Source organism: Astyanax mexicanus, chromosome 3, assembly GCF_023375975.1.
Source record: "Astyanax mexicanus isolate ESR-SI-001 chromosome 3, AstMex3_surface, whole genome shotgun sequence".
In the NCBI taxonomy this organism is placed as follows: Eukaryota; Metazoa; Chordata; class Actinopteri; order Characiformes; family Acestrorhamphidae; genus Astyanax; species Astyanax mexicanus.
The window spans coordinates 2,996,082-3,018,057 of NC_064410.1; the positions used below are offsets into that span (position 1 = coordinate 2,996,082).

The 21,976-nt window shown below is 38.6% G+C and overlaps 2 protein-coding genes across 2 annotated transcripts in view; one reads left to right on the forward strand and one right to left on the reverse strand.

Moving 5' to 3' along the window:
• itgb8 (integrin, beta 8) overlaps nt 1–13,463 on the forward strand; it is a 37,300-nt gene extending 23,837 nt beyond the window's left edge. Inside the window, exons 10-16 of the mRNA XM_022668011.2 lie at nt 265–460; nt 1,462–1,656; nt 2,439–2,661; nt 2,833–2,936; nt 4,005–4,115; nt 7,233–7,393; nt 8,726–13,463. Of these exons, the coding sequence (XP_022523732.2) occupies nt 265–460; nt 1,462–1,656; nt 2,439–2,661; nt 2,833–2,936; nt 4,005–4,115; nt 7,233–7,393; nt 8,726–8,851 (1,116 nt within the window). The 3' untranslated portion in view covers nt 8,852–13,463. The remainder of the gene's footprint in view (nt 1–264; nt 461–1,461; nt 1,657–2,438; nt 2,662–2,832; nt 2,937–4,004; nt 4,116–7,232; nt 7,394–8,725) is intronic.
• A 4,047-nt stretch (nt 13,464–17,510) lies between these two features.
• sp8a (sp8 transcription factor a) lies at nt 17,511–21,473 on the reverse strand. Its single transcript, XM_007260693.4, has 2 exons — nt 21,246–21,473; nt 17,511–21,017 (listed from the first exon to the last, which is right to left on the reverse strand). The coding sequence occupies exons 1-2, from the start codon at nt 21,264–21,266 to the stop codon at nt 19,659–19,661; spliced, it is 1,380 nt and encodes a 459-aa protein (XP_007260755.2). The 5' UTR covers nt 21,267–21,473; the 3' UTR covers nt 17,511–19,658.
• Between the last annotated feature and the right edge of the window lie 503 nt (nt 21,474–21,976).

Here is a 21,976-nt window from a genome sequence, read left to right on the forward strand (position 1 = left end):
AGTATATCTTTCTTTCTGCTGCTGTTTTTAGCATAAATGACTTGAATAAATGACGCTAACGCGCCGTGTGACTGAGCTGAGTTAGAGTTTCCCTTTTCTAGCAGGAGTTTAATCAGGAGTTATTTGGAAAAACACCAGACTAAACTGTGCTGTGTGCTTTTAGATTGTGACTGGAAAAGGTTGTTATTCAGTGCTTCAGTGCTTCAGTTCTGCTACGTGTCCTTTGGGAAGATTCCACTCTTATCTTCTCTGCTCTTCTTCAAGGTCTTCTTCAACATCACAGTGGGAATGCGCTCGTGTCCTGCTGAGGGTCTGAGGAGTGGGCAGGAGGTTCTGCTGATGGTGAGGCCTGTGGGGTTTAATGAGTCGGTGACTGTACGAGTCCAGCAGGCCTGTGGGTGTAGCTGTGGTGAGGCCGGACCTTACCATGAAGAACCAGAACCTTCCAGCTGCATGTCTGGTAAATATGACCACTTCCGTTTCTGAATCAGTTTCTCTGATTTTTCTGTTTATAGGTTTATGTTTGAGTAAAATTAACATTGTTGTTTTATTCTATAAACTACAGACAACACTTCTCCCAAATTCCTAATAAAAATATCGTCATTTATAGAGCATTTATTTACAGAAAATGAGAAATGTCTCAAATAACAAAAAAAGATGCAGAGCTTTCAGACCTCAAATAATACAAAGAAAAAAAAACAAGTTCATATTCATAAAGTTTTAAGAGTTCAGAAATCAATATGTGGTGGAATAACTCTGGTTGGTTTTTAATCACATCGTATCTTGACATGTTCTCTTCCACCAGTCTTACACACTGCTTTTGGATAACTTTATGCTACTCACTCCTGCTGCAAATATTCAAGCAGTTCAGTTTGGTGGTTTGATGGCTTGTGATCTTCCGCCTTCCTCAATTTGGTAAAATAAAAATAACTCAATTTTTAAGTGGTCTTTTATTTTTTTTTTCCAGAGCTGTATGTATTAAATGAATTACATTAGACTTATTTCTAGATGTACAGGTAACCAAAACAAATGTTTGAGTCAATGTGTTGTCTATAGAGCACCCTATGCAGCTTCACACGTATATACTTCTGCATTTGTGTGCTGCGCCTCTGCCTATGTCTGCAGTTTAAACCAGGAAGGCGGGAATGTGTGGGTGGCCCAGCGGACCAATTAGTCTGCTGTAATTGCTGTCATGTGACCCATATTTACATTTCTGTGAATACAACAGAGCTGCAGCCGTTACTGATAGAAATTCAAGCATAGGCTGACAACAGTTCTAAGGTCTGAAGATAAATATGGATGATAAATCATACATAATTCATAATTTAAAGTAAAACGTGCTGATTTAAAATAATAATAATAACTAATAACTAATAATATTTGGTTGGACCGTCTTTAGTCTTTAGCTTTGATTGCTTTGATTGAATTTTTTCAATAACCACACCCTACCTCTCGTCTCAGGAGGCGGTCCTGCAGCTGAGAGGGCTTTGATGGACGGCTGTCGGGAGGAGCGCAGTGGTCTGGTGTGCTCTGGTCGGGGAATCTGCTCGTGTGGGGGATGTGTGTGTGATCAGAGCAGCCTCGGCACTATTTATGGACAATTCTGTGAAAAGGATGATTTCTCCTGCGCGTATGAGGGGGGTCTGGTGTGTGGAGGTGCGTCTCAATGAGCACAATTAACTGAGCATAATCCTTCTTTGTATTCTGCAAACAGAGTGATCTGTTTTTTTTGTTTTTTTGGATGTAATTGCTTTCTATATATTTTCTCTAAACTATTTCATAAGTGAACTAATCTAGTTAATTTAGTTGATCTGCATTAGAAGAATCACAGCACATCATAAGCACATTTTAGGAAGAATTTTCTCTCTTTTGTGAATTTGTACCTTATTCTTATAATTGGTCCCAAATTATTATGGTTGTAATTAATTCTAATTTGCTTCCATATTCCAAAATAATTAATTATTTTAAATCACCACTTTTACACTTTTTTTTATTTATTTCGAGTTTAGTGTAAATCGTCGCTGTCCAATGAAAAACTGAAAAAATGAAGTATCTCCAATATGGCAACTTTGCATGAGAGAGATAAAAACTAATTCACTCTCAATGGAAGTCAAAGTCAATGTAAAAAGAGTTTATTTCAGGCCATTTTGGAGAATTTCTATAGGTCCGTTCATCGAGACACAGTGACACAGTGTAAGCACAGTTTGTGTGTTCAAATGATGTAGTAAACTATAAATGCACAAAAATAGAGATACTTGTTTTTCATTGGACAGCAACGATACATTCTTGCATTTAATTTCAGTATTAACATTCAAATCAACAGTTCTTTACTTTTTTGTATATATTTGTATTAAGTTTACTTATAAAGAATACGTTATATTTCTTAACCACATGAAGCTAACCTGTGAAGTGTGTGTGTGTGTGTGTGTGTGTAACAGGTCATGGTCAGTGTGTCTCAGGGGAGTGCTTGTGCCAGCCTGGCTGGTCTGGTGAGAGCTGCGGCTGCCCGATGTCGTCAGAAAGCTGCCTGTCCAGAGACGGCTCGGTGTGCAGCGGTCAGGGAAAGTGTGTGTGCGGCAAGTGTGTGTGTGATGACCCGCGGCATTCTGGGGCTTTCTGTGAGAAGTGTCCCACCTGCTCCAACTCCTGTCAATCACACTGGTAAACAGCCCTGAATTCATGTATTATATTGTTGCTGTAGCTGTGAATTTATTCTTTATCTGACTGAATCTCTATTATTCTCTCTTTCTGTGTTTTTATGTGTTTTTCTGGGTCTTTCTCCTCCCCCTCCTCCTCCTCCTCCTCCACCTCCTCCTCCTCCTCCCACCCCAGGAGTTGTGTGTCCTGCCACGTGTCTAAAGGCTTTGGGCGGGACGAAGCACAGCAGTGCAATAAAAGCTGCACTTCACTGGTGGCTTATGTTGATGACATCACTGGTATGTTGATGATTTTCTGAGTGATGAGTTGTATATTTGAGTAGCCATTTGTAATATACCTTATTTTATGCACTATAAAGCATCAGTGCACCTTATGTATTAATTCTACGAGTCAGGTATTAAGGAGCAGTAAAGACACTCCACTGAAGTACAGAGTTATACAGGAGTTTCAGTTTAGTTTTCCAACATTGAGGCTGGAGCAGCATTAGCATTAGCGGCTAACCACAGCTCTTTTGTCGTTTGATTGAACTGTAGCCTGCGCATTCACTATTCACATTTCGAAAGACTCAGGGTTCCTCAGTGTAGCTCTGTTGGGCGTCTAGCGGTAGCGGATATCCGCTAATGCTGCTTAACATCTTAGGTCTCACCACCCTGCTGCAAGACCTGCTGAATTAGAATGGAAACATGGCGACACCCCTGTTCCTTACTAGTGTCGCATAGTGCGCCTTATAATCCGGTGTGCATTATAATGCGAAAAATACGGTAGCCTGTTATGCTACATTTTAAATTTCATAATGGTGGAAAAAAAGAAAGGTTTTATTTTTAGCAGTTTTGGTAAACAAGAGCTAGAAGTGATATTGTAGTATAAACTAAATCCTATTTGAAAATTTAAATATGTACTTATTTTAATCATGAAGCAGCATAACAGCCAAAACAGACCTAAATACAGCACAAGGCTAAAGTACATTTTTAACAACAACAGAGATTTTCTCACTGTGTCCAAAATTAATTTCTCGATTTGTAGCAGCAATAAAATAGCTTACAATTGGAAACAAATCCAGCATAGGACTTTCATTGAATTATAAACTGATCTGGGGTGAATGCTAGGCTGAACAGTGGGTCACTCTGTATTAGTTTTACTCTCATTTTATTGTGTCTTGAAATTAATCGCTGTCTAACACCAATCTTTACATGTAAACTAATACTTAAAAATCAATTATTTGTTTTTGAAAATCAGTACAGTATGGCAAAACACAATATTGCAATACTTCAATATATCAATATAGTATTACACCCCTTAAACACTGTGTTTAATAGACTGGTGTTGTTGTGCTTTGTGTTGTTCAGAGCTGGTCAGAGGGAAGTATTGTTTGTACCACAGCAGAGAGCAGTGCTTCTTCAGATTCCACATGGAGCTGGAAACACATGGACCCCAGCTGCACATTAGCAGACATGCCGGTGAGGCTCGGAGCTTCATACACTCTCTTTTTCTCTCCTCCCACACACACATTCAGAGCTTCTGGCCAAACACAGAGCTGCTTCATGTGCTGCTATATAGCTGAGATGTTGGTACAGAATATGCATATTTGTCGGGGGTGGGGTGTTTATATGCATGTGTGATGAAAAAATGGAAATTTTATTTCAATTTTTTCCCATTTTCTCCCCAATTTACACGGCCAATTACCCAACCCACTCATTAGGACTCCCGCCATCACTAGTAATGTCCCAACACACCAGGAGGGTGAAGACTAACACATGCCTCCTCCGATACATGTGAAGTCAGCCACCGCTTCTTTTTGAGCTGCTGCTGATGCAGCAGCATTGCCGAGCAGCATCACAGCGTGCTTGGAGGAAAGCGCAGCGACTCGGTTCTGATACATCAGCTCACAGATGCAGCCTTGTGCAGATCCATATCACCCTAGGAGTGATGTGGGGAGAGAGCGCCATCTACCCACCCGGAGGGAGCAGGGCCAATTGTGCTCCTTCTGAGCACCGGCAGCTTGATGGCAAAGCTGCATGAGCGGGGGTTCGAACCTGTGCCATGACTTTTGCCAAATCCCATAGAAGCTAACAAATGCTGCGCTGCATTGAATGTGGATGTGATTTTCTACCAGAGTCGCTTTTCTGTTCATATGGACAATTTTGGCCAGACGCTGCTGGTTACGATCATTACCAATCACTGCATTGTTTACTGAGGGAATTAAATACACAGTGTTCTATCTTTTATCCATTAAGTGCATTTTTAAAAGTAATTTCTTCAGTTGCATGTGTTTAAAAACACTCATGGTCAAAACAGTAGTTGCACCCAAAAGGAATCAACCGATAGGAATGAAACTTGGAGGGTATTTGTGCCAGACTGTCATGGAGTGACTCAGAATGGCAGCAGGTCATCTTTAATGGCAGGTCCTGCTTTTGTCTTGTTGTAGATAACCAACCTATTCAAGTGTTGAGATGCTGTGGTCACGTGTCACACATCCTCAAGATCTTACACACTGTTTATTGCTATCTTACACTCTACCAGCAACCTATTTTCACTTTTTCCATTAGCATCTTTTAAATAGCAACAGTGCTTGCTAAGATTTTTTTTGTTTGCAGACAAATTGACCCATTACTGTTCCTGACAAATGAACGTAACAGGATGGTTAAAAGGTGCGCTCTGGCTTTGGCGGATTGCTATTTTAATGGCTTCTAAACTTCTGCACTTGTCAGCAGAGGAAACTGACCTGCACTTTCATTTCTCTTTTATAGGATCAGCAATGTTCATTTATTGTGAAAAATTTAAATAAAGTAAATTTGGTTTTGATTACTGAGCATTGTCAAAATAATTATGGACGCCTAATGATTGACTGCTGTTCAGGTTTAAATCGGTCAGTGGCGCACTTGAGTTTTCCACTGCTATGTGTTTAAAACACCTATATAATACATATATAAAAGTTTTACTTTTTGAATTGAATTACTGAAATAAATGAACCTTTCGATGCTATTCGAATTTTCTAAGATGCACCTGTACTCGTGTTTATTTCAATAAAAGACAAAAGAATGCAAAAAAACTGCACAAAAAAAAAACACCCATTCACAAACAAGGCATTAATCAAGCAGATGTTTATGCTAGCTTCAGTGAAGACATCAGCAGCAGCAGCAGCTGGAGAGCGAAGCCCCGCAGCCTTAGTGGGCCTTGTGCCGAGCTGAGAGCTGCCTGGATGGAGCTAAAATCCAGCTGTTCGACTCCTCCTGCTGGAGAGAGAGTGCTGGAGTAAGATCCAGCCGCTTTACAGATCTGAAGCTGTGGTTCTCTGAGTGTTTCTGCTTGTGAAATCCAGTAGATCTGGAACCGAGCCACCACTCCCAGTACAAAGAGGCTAAAGAGCTGTACTGACGTTTCAGAGAGTAGCCATGGCAATCTGGCAGAGGAGATGAGGAAAAGGACGCTGAGGAAGGCAAGGGGAGTGAAGATGAGGGAAGCAGGGATGCACACACACACACACAATGGCCTGCACTGTTTCCAAAACTCAAACCGGGGGTGTGGGGTGCGGTCGCTGTGACATTTGAGTAAGCGAATTTGTGGGTGAACACAGAACATGAAGGATAAAACGAAGGGAAAGATTATGAAATACTGTTAGTGATAAAAAGTGATAGCAAACGGACATGAGAAGTAATGCAGATCTGAACTTATGTATTACTTACTATATAGATGCATGCATAGCAGCGGAAAACACAGGTGCGCCACAGACCGATTCAAACCTTAACAACAGTCAACCATCAGACGTCCATTGTTATTTTGACACTGCTCAGTGTGCAAAACCAAATTTACTTTATTTAAATTTTTCACAATAAATGAACATTGCTGTTCCTGTAAAAGAGAAATGAAAGTGCAGGTCAGTTTCCTCTGCTGAGAAGTGCAGAAGTTCTGCGCCATTAAAATAGCAATCCGCCAAAGCCAGAGCGCATGATGAGTGACACACATGCCTAATCGATTTGGTACATTAGCCCTGGCCAAAACTATTGTTAATTAAAACTTAATTGCACTGTAAAATTATGTAATGTTAATTGGTGTATTATAAATGGTGTATTATCAGTGGAATTAAGTAACAATAAGTTTATTATTACACTAATTTAAACTACAGACAATATTTCTCCCAAATTCCAAATAAAAATATAGTTCAAATTAAAATATAAATATTTAGAGCATTTATTTGCAGCAAATGAGAAATGGCTGAAATAACAAAAAAAGTTTCAGAGCTTTCAGACCTCAAATAATGCAAAAAAATATCCATAAAGTTTTAAGAGTTCATCAAAACATTAATATTTGGTGGAATAACCCTGGTGGTTTTTAATCATGCATGCATCTTGGCATCATCTTCTCCTCCACCAGTCTTACACACTGCTTTTGGATAACTTTATGCTGCTTTACTCCTGGTGCAAAAATTCAAGCAGTTCAGTTTGGTGGTTTGATGGCTTGTGATCATCCATCTTCCTCTTGATTATATTCCAGAGGTTTTCAATTTGGTAAAATCAAGGAAACTCATCATTTTTAAGCGCTCTCTTATTTTTTTTCCATTTTTTTATTTCCCACAGAGTGTGTGTTAAGCCAGCGGTACTTCAAGACCTTTCTCAGCATCTTCCTCCTCACTCTAGTGCTGGGCCTGGGCATCCTGGCCGTCATCCGCCAGCTCCTCCGGAACAAGAGCTGGACCTTGGGGGAAGAAAGCAGTGAGCAGTTTGATGACAGTAATAAGGTAATGTATATTCAGAGTCAGTGTGAGTCAGTAAGGGGAACACTTAGCTAATGATAGCATGAGATCATGATTACCGTTTCTTTAAATCCCCCATAAATTCCAGACTTATTATTCAGTTACATCAGCTTAGCTTGTGGAACAAATTCCAAATGACTGCATGGTGCTTCCCTACTACAACTATACAACATATTAAAAATACAGGGGTTGGACAATGAAACTGAAACTGAAACACCTGTCATCATTTTAGTGTGAGATTTTAGGTTTCATGGCTAAATTAGTGCAGCCTGGTGGCCAATCTTCATTAATTGCACATTATTGCACCAGTAAGAGCGTGAAGAGTGTGAAGAGTGTAAAGATTCAATTAGCAGGGTAAGAGCACAGTTTTGCTCAAAATATTGCAATACACACTATAACATTATGGGTGACATACCAGAGTTCAAAAGAGGACAAATTGTTGGTGCACGTCTTGCTGGAGCATCTGTGACCAAGACAGCAAGTCTTTGTGATGCATCAAGAGCCACGGTATCCAGGGTAATGTCCGCATACCACCAAGAAGGACCAACCACATCCAACAGGATTAACTGTGGATGCTGTAAGAGGAAGCTGTCTGAAAGGGATGTTCAGGTGCTAACCCGGAATGTATCCAATAAAAAACATAAAACCACGGCTGCTCCAATCATGACAGAATTCAATGTACACCTCAACTCTCCTGTTTCCACCAGAACTGTCCGTCACCACAATAAATTATTGTGCTCTAAAACCCGGTGTTTCAGTTTCATTGTCCAACCCCTGTAATACCCTTATTCAGTTTAAATACTGATATTTACATTTATCCCTTTTAGCTGTGGGTGATATGGCCCTAAAATAATATCAGTAATAATACGATATTGCAGGATATAATATTGTTCACAATATTAAAATATTTTGGGGATATTATTGCGTATGATACGATATGTTTTGGCACACCCCTAATCTCTTTCATTCATTTATTATCTACTCATATAAAAGTTTAGTTTAAAGTAGAGAGATCGCTGATTCGAATCCCGCTCATGTAGCTTGCCATCAGCTGCCGGAGCCCCGAGAGAGCACAATTGGACTTGCTCTCTCTGGGTGGGTACAGTAGATGGCGCTCTTCCCCCTCATCACTCCTAGGGTGATGTGGATCAGCGCAAGGCTGCGTCTGTGAGCTGATGTATCAGAACCGATAAAACAATAAAAAACAGTGTAAACATAAGACACTATTGTGCAGATTTAGTAAAGTAAAAATGTGGTACAAACAAGTAAATCAGTTTATATGTTTTTTATGTGTCCTTAAATTATTAAACAACGCAGAGCCCATCGTACGCACCCACCACCAGTGAGAAGACCATAACCTACAGACGGGACCACCTCCAGGAGCACCCTGTGGAGATGCACGTCCACGTTCCCAAGATGCCCCTCAGCGACATCTGGCCATGACAGGCCGAGGACGAGAAGAGAAGAGCAAACGAGAGCAATAAGTGAATTAATGCACACTTGTTTTCACAAGCACACTCCATTCTTCTGTGGTTGCCATGTTTGTGTTTATGTTACTTTGGGTGGCATTTTGGCTCCTCCCTTCTGTGGCCAGTAAAGAATGGTACTTTTTTTTTACGGTACTTACTAGAGAATATGGTACTTGATTACAGGGACTGATGTGGTGGAAACTGGACCACAGGACATTAACAGGTCTGAAATATACAGTATATCTGGGAGAGTGGCTGCACCTGAAAATATACCATATTTTTCGCACTATAAGGCGCACTGGATTATAAGGCTCACAATCAATACATTTGACAACATCTATTTTCTGGTCTAATATTTTTTTTTATACATAAAGCGCATCAGATTATAAGGCGCATTTCATGCCACTTTAAAATAAGGCTCCTTTATAAAGGGTTTATAAATAGTTTACAAAGGCGTTTATAATTGGTTATTAATTTGGTTATGAACTATTAATCCATTAATAAGCAGTTACAACAGATAAAAAAAGAGCAACAGTGGCCTGTCGTGTACCAAATAGTGATTCTACATTCGTTTTATACTGTTAAAACTAAAATCTTACTTTTTCTTATCATTCAGCATCAACATTTCTGTTAATAACTTTATTCATTTAACTATGAAAACATATTAAATTACTAATCTGACTTTCTATATTATTTATTAGATATGTTAAAATGTTATTTTCACTGCTGTTCTTTCTATTTATGTGTTATAACTATTTATTAATGTTTTTAAAGTATTTGTAAATGAATTTATAACCATTATATAAACGCCTTGATAAACAATTTATTAAGAAGCCTTATTTTAAAGTGGTACCCTATGAACTATTAGTAGGAACAGGTGGCTCGCCATGTTTTCCTTCTAAATTCCCTGGGTGGCGAGACCTGTAAAGCTAAGCTAAGCTAAGTAAACAAAACTGTAATTCTTATAAAAACAGTTCAGACAAGTTAAACGTGCGCGGGATGTTAATCTGCATAGATTTCTCTCCTGAGAACTGTTTATTTGGGTGAGTAAAGCGCTTCCGTTTATTTACAGTAAGCTTAGATTTAGGGATTTACACTAAAGCTGGAGAATTAGCATTAGCGGCTAACCGGCTAACCCGACAGCGCTACACTGAGGAACCCTGGGTGTTCCAGTAAGCCAGGGTGATATTAGCTAGCGGTTTGTCCCACATAGCTTGTTTTAACACTGTAAACATGCAAGATGCAGTTCGAAATGCTTACCTCTGAATGTGAAAAGAGCTAGCGCTTAGCGCGGTTAGCAGCTAATGCTAATACTGCTCCAGTTTCTGTGCTGGAGAACTAAACTGGAGGCTTTACTGCTCCTTAATACCTGACTGGTAGAATTTATACATAAAGCACACTAGATTACAAAGCACACTGATGATTTTTTTCAGAAAAATTAAAGCATTTGAAGTGCACCTTATAGTGCAAAAAATATGATATATGTTTTATGGGGCATTCGGACAGGTCTCGTGAACTTGAGTGGGAAAATTCTCATTTGAAAGTATTGCACGTGCAAGTGAATGTGTATACACTAATCAGCAATAACATTAAAACCACCTCCCTAATTTTAGGTAGTTTAGGTTGCTGCCATATTATCAAAACAGCTTTGTGACCCATTTTTTCATGGACTCCACCAGACCTCTGAAGGTGTTCTATGGAATCTGACATCAAGATATCAGCAGCAGATCCTTTAAGAGTGTAACCTGTGAGGTAGAACTTCCATGTTTTGCAAAAGAACCCAGCTCAAATCCTTAATATTGCCCATTTTATGGCTTCTAATAGATGAATTCAAAAACTGACTGTTCACTTACTGCCTAATACTATATACATCCCACCCTTCGACAGATGTCAGTGGTTTAATGCTATTTCTGGATGGTGTAGATCCACTATAATGGACCAATAACATTCGCATTACAGCAGAACAGTTATTAATGTTAATTTATTGTTGGTTATAAAGTTTTCTGGAGTGACCTGCTTATTTATGAAGTCGAAGGCCTAATGTTACATTTCTTTACTACGTGAGTGCCTACAAAATATACACTGCTACTCAAAAAGAGTAGCCATTATTTAGTCAGTTGAGGGCAAACACTTAATTGTATGTTTTTTGTGTATTTTTGTGTATTTTGGGAGTATCAGATACTTTTGGGCAATTCTTTTTGAACACCAGTGTATTTTCCTTTGGTACATCGTTTTTCAGGCAATATACACTGAATGTACTGGCTGCTGATTTGCCACAGCTGCTAAACTAAGGTGACATTAGGTAACGTGGAACTTGTAAGCCTGAACTTACCACTTGTATCAATTACTTTTTGGATTTTTAAGACATTCAAATGCAGCTTTCCTGCAGTAAACTCAGCAACTCACCAGTTGATCAGGACTGTCTGAATGTCCTGTAATTGGTCAGCAATCATGAAAGTCAGGAATGGCCCCAAAACAACAGCAAAGCAAAGAAACACTGTGTATTCTTTATTTTACAGTCTTACATTCTTGAAATTTAAGGCTTTTCAAATGTTTCTTTGAGTGATGGACTTAGAAAAAACACTTTTACACATTTTTGATTCTTTTTTCTTTCAGTGAAGAACCATGTTTATCATAGAGATGACTGAATGTGACGAAACATGAAAAGCCCTGTTTTGTCGTTCTATTGATTTAGGGCATTTTAGTCAGTTTGTCTTTGCTATCGTAACGATGGGAAAAGTACACCTTACACGACTCAAAACGCACCAAAGGCATGCATGTACTAATTCTCTTAATTAATCATGGATGTGTGTCACTTGCCATTCTCTTTAAGAGCCAGGTGTTCTCTGACTTTGAAGGATTGCTATTTTAACGGTGCAGCACTTTTGCGCTGACCTGTGGAGATACATTTACATTTACGGATTTATTGTCGATGAAAGTTACTAAGGGTTTGTGCACTGTGGCATGTCCATGTGTGTATGTATGTAAAAAGCATTGCTGTACGTGAGGCACCTGCTTAGCTAAGATAGGTATGAACGTCTGACTGTTGACTGTTGTCAGGGTTTTAACCAGTCAGTGGTGCACTGTTTTGTGTTTTACGCCGCCAAGATAGCAACATGCCAGAAATTTACCTGAACACACCATCCGTCTACGTAGATATATTCGTAAACTCCAATGCTATTTTAAACCACGTCAACAGTCTACTTTTATGCCTTGAACCTACGTTTTTAAGATAGCAATGAGCATCACAAAACTCACAAACTCCCAGATCTTTATAAAAAACATGGTTCTTCTTTCTATGAACAAAGTGGTTCTTCTGATACATCACTTAAAAAACATGCCAATTCCTGACTGCAGCTTCAATCTCTCCAGATTAGACAAGATAACAGATTAGAGAGTGGACAGTTTATACCAGCTTCCTCCTACACTTATAGATGAAGGTACTGTAGTTTATTATTTTTATTTTATTTTATTTATGTGCGAGTACGTGAGTTTATGTTATTTATGTTGATCTAGACCTCGATTTAAAACTGAAACAGAACACTACAGTTATTTAAGGAGCCCACACTACTCAGCCATAGCCATAAAGACCTCAATGACCATCCAGTCCCTTCTTTACTGGGGTTCTGACGCCACCTAGTGGGCAACAGGGGGCATGATCGGAAACATTCCTCATTTATCCTTTAGCACATTGTGTAGGGGGCATCAATAAGCAGATGAAGGTAAAGATGTACATTTGAATGAGTTAAAATTATGGTATGAGGAACAGTGGGGCCATATTTACAGCAGCAAGTAGCACTTTGTCCATCTCAAATAATGACTTTTTCACTTTTTTAAAGGTGTGCAGTCAGAAACTGGAATTGAACCCATGTTCCTCACCTGGGTCACTGTCTTTATTTTCTTGCACTTGTTTGTGTCAAACTACTGAAGTCCAGCAATGGTCCTGGTATATATATATAGAAACACGTATACTGGAAGCGAAGTGGATCCAGGCTGATTCAGATTGAAAAATACGGACTGTGGATTCTGTCTCTGGCCTGCTTTGTGATTTCAGTGGCGCTTCGTACCAGTTTTACCACTGTTTACATGAAACATGCTTCCGAATAATAATAATAAAAAAAGAAAAGGTTATTTATTTCCTTAATCAAATCGTCTGTTGTTAGTTTTTTGTGATTTTGCATTTTTCTTTTTTTCTGTTTTGTTGTTGTTGCCGATGATGTTAGATGTTTCGATGCTGTCTGTTAGAACGTTACTAAGAAATCCAATGGTATTACTTGGTACGCAACGTTAATATTAGCAGATTTAGGTCTTAAGCACTAATTCAGCTCAGTGTGAATTTACTGCTGTCTGTGATCATTGTTTCCACTGAATCATCTACAGCCAGTGATGATCTGTCGCAGCCAAAATCACTGAATAATTGGGCATTATATTTAATAACAGCACTTTTGTTTTTCTATTGACATTCGATGTGGGAAATTTGCTGATTTTCAATTAAAAAAAAATCTATCTAAAGAATGTCTTCAATTTGTGTTGTGTTGTTTCATCCATTGTAGCCAAATGACAAAATAAAAGTTTTAAAGAATGAATCGTTGCTGTCAAATAACATCAAACATTTACAGTAGAGAGAGAAAACTTTCTTAACTTTTAATGGAAGTCAATGTAAAAGTTTATTTCAGGTCAATTTTGTGGATTTTTATTGGTCCATTCATCAAGACATTTTGATACAGTGTAGAAGATGGTTCAGCACATCGTTGTGACAATTAAATGTTAATTGCTGATAAACATATATTTGTTTAAATTAACCATGTTTTTGTTTTATTTTTAAATAACACTTTGCTATACAAACCAAAATGTCCATTGTTTATTTAAAATATTGCTTATGTTAAATATAGGCATTTGATGTAGATCTTGAAATATTACACTTTACTGATTTTACTAATTATAGGTTTATGTTTGAGTAAAATGAACATTGTTGTTTTATTCTATAAACTACTATTTCTTTTAAATTCCAAATAAAATATCATTCATATCATTTAGAGCATTTATTTGCAAAAAATGAGAAATGGCTGAAATAAAAAAAAAAGATGCAGAGCTTTCAGACCTCAAATAATGCAAAGAAAACAAGTTCATATTCATTTAGAAACAGCAATAATAATGCCTTAACTCCTGCATGCTCTCCTCCACTAGTCTTACACATTGCTTTTGGGTGACATTGTGCCTTATTTTCCTGGCACAAAGATTTAAGCATTTCAGCTTTGCTTAATGACTTGTGATCATCCATCTCCCTCTTGATTACATTTTGAAAACAAGTCTGATTGATTAAAGAAGCAAAAAATAGAATGGTTTTAAGTAATATAACTGATTGATCTAAACATTGCTGAAAAAAATTATAGACAATAAAAAAGCAATGAATAGACATAAAAAAAGCAAACAAGAATTGCCTACTTTTCTGTTTATTTTAAAGCTGTAAATAAAATAGAAATCTTGCTTAAGGTATGAACTTTATATCAACTAATACTTAATTTTATTATTAGTTTAATATAATAGTATATAATGATTGAATTTCCCCATTGGGGATTAATAAAGTATCTATCTATCTAAGATTGCAAGAAGCTTATAGAGTTTGTAACATATATTTTATTAGGATATATGTGTTGTTTTTTTTGTAAAATTACATTTAGCTCCTAATTTATGTGTTTTTGTTCATTCTGCTATTCTTCTGTTAAAACTTTTGACTTAAAGATTTAGCATTTAATTTTAGTCAGACCGCTTTCCAAAAAGCCTAATCTATCAAATTTCTGATCACGTGCTCATAAAAGTTGCAGATATTTTACTCAAGTAGAATGTACTGTATCCTACTGCTCTGTTTTGACAAGTTTTCGTTGTTGCCATTCTTTGTTTGAGACACTAGGGGGCGCTAGAAGTTCGTGGAAGAAAGGAGAACGTTTCCGCAAAGCACTGTGATCATTAAAGGAATGTTTTAGCGTAATACTTAATGTGGTATGTGGAGAAGTTCAGAAAACAGCCCAAATCTCTGTCAGAAAAAACACGTAGCCAAAAATGTATATTTCCATATTATGCTGCAATTGGTTGAAATGCATTTTAAAATAAAAAAATATTTGCATTATATTTTAAATGTGTTTTACATATACATATTTACATGATTGTATGATTCGTTTCTATGTTGGTCACAAAATTATAGAATCAAACTTAATATACTTAACATCTTGGCTGATTGATTACAACTGAAGAAGGGGTTAATTGTATATATTTGATTTTTCAATTGTTCCTCTTTATTTTAATTGTATTGTATCTAAAATATAAACCCAGATCTGAAATAAAACGGTTCAAACTGTGATTAAATTATAAATATACCAAAAAAAGAAAGTTTGTCAGTATGACATCACTCTTGTATATTTGGAAGTATCTGCAGTTGCCTTTTTTTTACAACAAATTTCATACTTTACAGCCTCTTGTTTTGAACTTTAACATCCAGTAAATCCGTGTGAAAATGCTATTGTTAAATGTTAGTCACTTTAGTTTCGGAATCAGTTTCTCTGATTTTGCTATTTATAGGTTTATGTTTGAGTAAAATGAACATTATTGTTTTATTCTATAAACTACAAACAACATTTCTCCCACATTTCAAATAAAAATATTCTCATTTAGAGCATTTATTTGCAGAAAATGAGAAATGACTGAAATTACAAAAAAGATGCAGAGCTTTCAGACCTCAAATAATGCAAAGAAAAAAGTTCATATTCATAAAGTTTTAAGAGTTCAGAAATTAATATTTGGTGGAATAACCCTGGTTTTTTAATCACAGTTTTTCATGCATCTCGGCATCATGTTCTCCTCCACCACCAGTCCTACACACTGCTTTTGGATAACTTTATGTCACCCCTGATGCAAAAATTCAAGCAGTTCAGCTTGGTTTGATCCATCTTCCTCTTGATTATATTTCAATTATATTAGGTTTTCAATTTGATAAAATGTAATGAAACTCATGATTTTTAAGAGGTCTCTTATTTTTTCCAGAGCTGTAGATTAACACTAAAATTAACAGTACGTGTTTATTTACTTAGTAAAACACTAATATTGGAATAAACACACATACAACGGAGTGATATCTTTGATATTATGGCGCAACTCTCCTTGTATGAGACTAGAGTTATTATCATCCAGCGCCTGGTTTGTTAAATCCGGGTTAAATGATGTTAAATCAGGTTAGCTGGTAGTGCAATTGAAGGACTGTAGCAGTAAGTTGTTTTCTTTTAACTAGTTCACAAATACTTTCTTCAAAATTAGAAATTAGATTTTTGTTTACTGTATTTATGTTATCTACATAAATTATAAAATGACACGAAGTTTTACTAGCAAAAATCATTAATAAAAATCTATTATTGCTGACATAAATTAGTTAAATTAATGTGTTGAGCTGCCAAAAATGCACTATGTAGAAAATGTGTAATATGTATTTTTCCATTTTTTCCCTAAAGGCTACTTTAGTTTTACTTATATACAACGGACCCTACGGCTGGATATGAAATGAATGTATTTTACAGTTCACAAAATGCCCTTTATCCTTATAACAATCCACTATGTAAGATTTAAGTTATATTGAGTAGGTAAAATGTATGCAATGAAATAAAAAATGGTATCAGATTGTAAATGGGATGTTACCCCTCACGTTATTGGGTGGGTACATTATCTTTATATGACCAGATAAAAGAGGTATCCTAAAAAGTACATCTTGCTTTACTTACACTACCACTGCCCCATACAACATGTCCTTTTTTTTTTCTTTTGCTCCATGAGATGTGGGAAAGTAAATGTACTGTGCATTTGAACTTAATGACATTTTTTACTGTATTTGTGAAGATATGCTCCATGAAACTTTTAAGAAGTAATTTTTATTTATTTTTATAGTAATCGTAGTATAGTATCGTAATTTCAGTTCAAAGAAAAGAAAGCAAACTTCAGGCACCGAACATGTCCTGACTCGATGAGTTTGGCGTTTATGCGGGAATTTTTACTTTTTGATTAAACTTTCAAATAATTTTATAAATAACTGTCTTTTCATAGAGTTTAAGTACACCGCCCACGTGTACAATTACCAAAGAGTTATAGAAAGCACAAAAAGTACGTGAATTTGTCTTTTTACTTAAAAAAACTTCGCAGAAAGCTAGTTTTCTAAATACTAAATGTCCTACAAATAATTAATGAAATATACTGTTTATTTATTTATTTATTTATTTAAAAGACGGTTTAATATCTAGGTTCCAAGTATTTAGGTCCAATAGTTACTTACTTTAAAACTTTAAACTAAAAAATCCACATGTGAGCCAGCACTTACGTTTAATATAGAACTTTTCACGGTGAGAATTCAGTAGTTTAAGAGTTTGTTGAATACTATTTGCTTTCATTAAATTAAAAAGTACTCTTGTATCATTGTTAGTAAAAAATAAGTACTTTAAAAAAATCAATCATCATTGTTGATGATAATTCAACAGTATTCAAAAAGAATATTTCCTGTAATGTAAGTATTCTGGTTTAATAATCGCGTTTTTATATAGGTTCTAAAATTGAATATTTATTGAATAATAAACAAAAACAACCCAAACCAAACAAACTGCATTTGTAGTCAGTCTCAATGTAACTTTATTGTGAGGAATTAAACTTTAAAATCAATCGTCAGTAACTGCAAACACGCATGCGCAATTAAATAAAAAAAACAAGATTAAATTAAAAAAGAAAGAAAGAAAAAAAGATTAACAACCTGATCGAAATGCCTCTATGCTAAAATCATAAATATAAATTCAAAGTGCGACTCTGATAGACTTCAAAGCACAAATTGGTGGATAAATAAACCGGATTGAGAGCTCGTTCTGTCCGCCGCTCTCTCACAACATAAACTAGTTCAATCCACGGCAGAGGGAATTAAAATAACAGTACAAAACCACACCGGGAACCATTGAACCCTTCGACACTGGCTGAGTACAACATTTTACAGGTGTGTTTAAGCCACAGATCAGTCCACGGTAAGTTCAGCATCGCTAAAAAAAAACGAAGAAAACGGGATTTTTTAGAGTTTACACATCTCCAGAAACTCTCCTCCTGATTCACTCAGCGCTATCCTGCTTTGGATCAAAAGTTCTGCAAGTAAACCGCTGTTTGTGTTCACACAGAAAGAGAAAACAGAATTCAATCAATTAAGACATTTCATGGTAAACCCCAAAAATAGAATACAATGTAAACATGAAATACATCCGTATTTACTAAAGTTTCCTTGATGGACGTGTATAGGCTGTGCGGTTCGGTGGAAGAGGAGTGTCTCTGATCCACACCTTGTTACTGAATACACCTGAGACAAACTGACTAACTTGAGACATGTTAACATTTTTTAAGAGTTTTTCTCTGACAGTTACGTCATACCGTTCATACCTTTCATAAAAGAACCGACACAGCCTTGGCTTGAATACGGCAAGTGACCAAATCACTGTTTGTTGCACAGCAAAACCCCTACAGTACTGAATTAACTACATACAAACTCTTAAGAAAACGCAACACTGTTTGTTTTATTTAAGCATAAATGCGCCTAAATAACTTAAAATAATAATATTAAATTAGTTGAATGAACGTCTCCGATATAAAATAGCTCCCAGTGTGAACATGTCAAAGTGCTGAAATAACACTTACCCTACAGTGTTTACATTAGTCTAACCATAAAAAATTAATACTTTTTATTAAGAGTAAATTAACGTTTGTGTTTGGTTATTCAACACTTTTAGCACTAGAACTAGAAACGAATATCAGCCTATACGCTGTGATTGACAAATTAGCCCTTCAAATAGTTAAGAATCCGAATTACAACACATTTGGACTGTTTCCCCGAATTTGCCTTGGACTACACAACATTTTTTAATGTAGATTTTACATTTTACAATAAAAATAAAATAAATGCGCGAAACTGAGCATTTTTGTATGAATTATGGTTGTAAATCATATAGCAGCGCTTTAACAAGGTTTTCAGCATCGTAAGTATTAAATTATCGTTACAGTAAAGAATCCGTACTTTAGATTTTTCAGTACCTTTTATAATAATTTAAACACTTGAATTAAGTATTAAATAACTTAATTAGTAAATAATTAGGTACTTTAATACGTTATTCAGGACTGTTTATGTGAATTTAGCATGTCAAGTGTAATAATAATAAAAAAAGTAAGTTATAATTTAGCATATCATAACAGGTCATTCAACACTAATTTAAAATCAGAATTCAGTCCTTTATCTTGTCAATCTACTTTTTTATGTTGCTTCAATACTTACATTAAGTATTGTGTAATATTTTTAGGTCATAATTAAATATTGTATCAGGTTATTCAAGAAGAAATCACAAATCAAAAAATATATTACAATTTAGAACTACATTCACTGTTTATGTTAATTCAAGCGTTTAGTCACTTGTAAATCACTTGCAAATGATCCTTTAAAGTGGTAATTCAGCACTTTGAAGAGCTTTCAGCACTTTTAACTTTGAACCTTTAAACAGCTTATAAATAAACCAATTAAAATGGCAATTCTGCAAGACTTCTTAAGTAAGTTCAACACTAACTTGAGGTGATATAAGTTTTTTTTTTCGACGTTAATTCAGCACTGTAGGTTTCATCACGCTGATTTATTATTATTTTTTATGTTGTTTGTCATTGTTTCCCGGCGCTCGTGTCCGTTCCCCATGTGCAATATTTCCCCCTCTTTTTTTATTTCTCTCTCTTTCTTTTTACGCAGTCCTGCTGATGGAGCTGTGGCCGTTTATGGCTCCTGTGTGCTCCGGGCTGCGGCACGCGGGGCTGCCCGGCGCGCTCTGATCACTCTCGCTGTCGCTGGCCTTCTTGCATCCGCTGCCCGGCGCCCCGGCCTCCGCGCCGCCCGCGCTGTGCGTCTTCACGTGCTTGCTGAGGTGGTCACTGCGCATGAAGCGCTTTCCGCACACGGGGCACGCGAAGCGCTTCTCGCCGGTGTGCGTGCGCAGGTGTCGCTGCAGCTCGTCGGAGCGCGTGAAACGCTTGCCACAGAAGAGCCAGTTGCAGACGAACGGCCGCTCCCCTGTGTGCCAGCGTAGATGCGCCTTAAGGTGCGACGTCTTGCCGTAGACTTTGCCACAGCCCGGGATGTGGCAGCTGTGCAGGCCCTTGCGGCGGAGGCTCGCGCCCGCCGGCCCCAGCCTTTCGGCTTCCTGGCAGTTGGGGCAGTCACACGTGGCTCGGCCCGAGTAGCGGCGCGCAGATGAGCGTGGAGAGCCGGCGAGAGGGAGCGCTGGAGAGGCGCTGAGCGCCGCGCTCGCGCTGGCAGCAGCGCTTGCGTCCGGGTACGAGGCGGGAAGCACCGTCTTGAATCCGTCCATTACGTGCTGCCCGCCCAAGAGGTGCGGCGGCGGCGAGGGGCCGGTGCCAAACGCAGTGTGACCCAAGGCCGTGTAGTCCGAGCCGTAGGCGCCCAGCGGTGAGTGGTGCAGCGAAGTCTGGAGCGCCGAGGCGGCGGCGCTGCTCGCGCCCTGCACGTCGATCCACGTTGCCGGGCCCACATCCCACCACGCAGCTCCGGCTGCGCTCGCGCCCGCGCATGTGCCTCCAACGGCGTCCCCCATCTGCGCAGACTTGAACCAAGAGTCGTAGGGGTGCGCCACGCTCATGCGCGGGTAGATCCCCTGCAGTCCGTCCACAGGAGCGTGCACTTTGGAGAGGTGAAAGGTGGGCTCTGGCGAGCTCGCGCTCGAAGTCACCGACGATGTCTGGAAAGCAGAGTAGTCATTGGCGAAGGGGCTTCCCGAAGCAGCACCGCCGCCGCTCGTGGTCAGGGAGAAGGCGCTGGTCGCGGCTGGAGATCCGCTCGTGACGAACGGAGACGACGAGGAGGAGGAAGAGGAGTCCGCGCGCACCAAGCCTGCCGCGAGGCCGACTCCAACACCGACACCGACGCCACCTCCGCAGCCGTTTGCAGCGCCGCTGCGTCTCCACGGGTGGAAGCCTTTGGAGAACGCGGTGCCGTCCGAGAGCACCGGAGAGGGGCTCGCGCTCCCGATTTTGTTGCAGGTGGCGGCCAGCATGGCTAGAGGCGTGGATCCAAACTTTGGCTCTTCCTGGAGGGGTTACAAACGACAAAGGCACAAAGCGCTTAGAAGAAGGTCAGATAAGTTTCTTAAGTCAACCTGACGGCTTTCAACTGCACGAGGAATGTTTTGTTGAGAGCACGAGTTTTAACGTCACTCCTTCAACTGACAGTCTACTGTTCCTGCTTTTTCCGAATTTGCCTCAAACTTCTGGAAAAAGAGCACGCGCGTCTAAACGTGCAAGCAACTCTTACTCACCCCTAGAAGTGAAGTTGCCATCCCAGAAGTGTCCGTGTGCGAAAGAATAGCTTCACATTTAGGAGTTAACTCGCCTGCATTTGAGATGAACACACTGCACTGATGTTTGTTGCCCACCTCGCCACAGTTGTAGCTCCACTCAGGCTTTGAAGTTCCGCAGGATCCGACTTGGCCAATCAGCTACCTCTGAGCTACGTTGTTTCGTGAGGTCATGCCAAGCGAGGTCCGTCTAAACCAATTAAATTCCTTGAAGTTACTGCTCGCGAGGTCTTCCCCTACAGACATTTGTGTAACCAATCAGAGCACGGAAGGCGCCTGGATGCCCGAATGGATTTGCCGAAACTTCTATAGTGCCTACACATCGGAGTTCGGTTTAACCAATCACATTTAAGTAGACCCATTCTTATTGTAAGGTCTTCCTCAGTGGGCGCTGATTAGCCAATTAAATCTGCTGAAACTGCTGTCAAATCTGACGTAATCGCGACCGGAGATTTCTGCAGCTCGAGAAGAGGTGAAGGCTACAGGTGGGAGGGGCAGAGATGAGCGTAAACTCTTCATCACTGTTCTGATGGGGGGATACCCGCCTCTGGAATCCTCTTCCAGCTGCTAAAACGCTTTAATGATTAATAGGCATTAATATGAACAGTTCAGAGCGTTCAGTAAGATTTACTTTGCATTGAGTCACAATGATAGCATATAACTATAACACACACAGTGATTCGTGGTGTAAA

What these genes read in the sequence shown, in the direction of transcription:
- sp8a (XM_007260693.4), bottom strand. Translation starts at nt 21,266, where the DNA reads ATGGCAACTTCACTTCTAGGG. An exon ending in TGGCAACTTCACTTCTAGGG is followed by an intron (nt 21,018 to 21,245) that starts GTGAGTAAGAGT and finishes TAACCCCTCCAG; the next exon opens with GAAGAGCCAAAGTTTGGATC.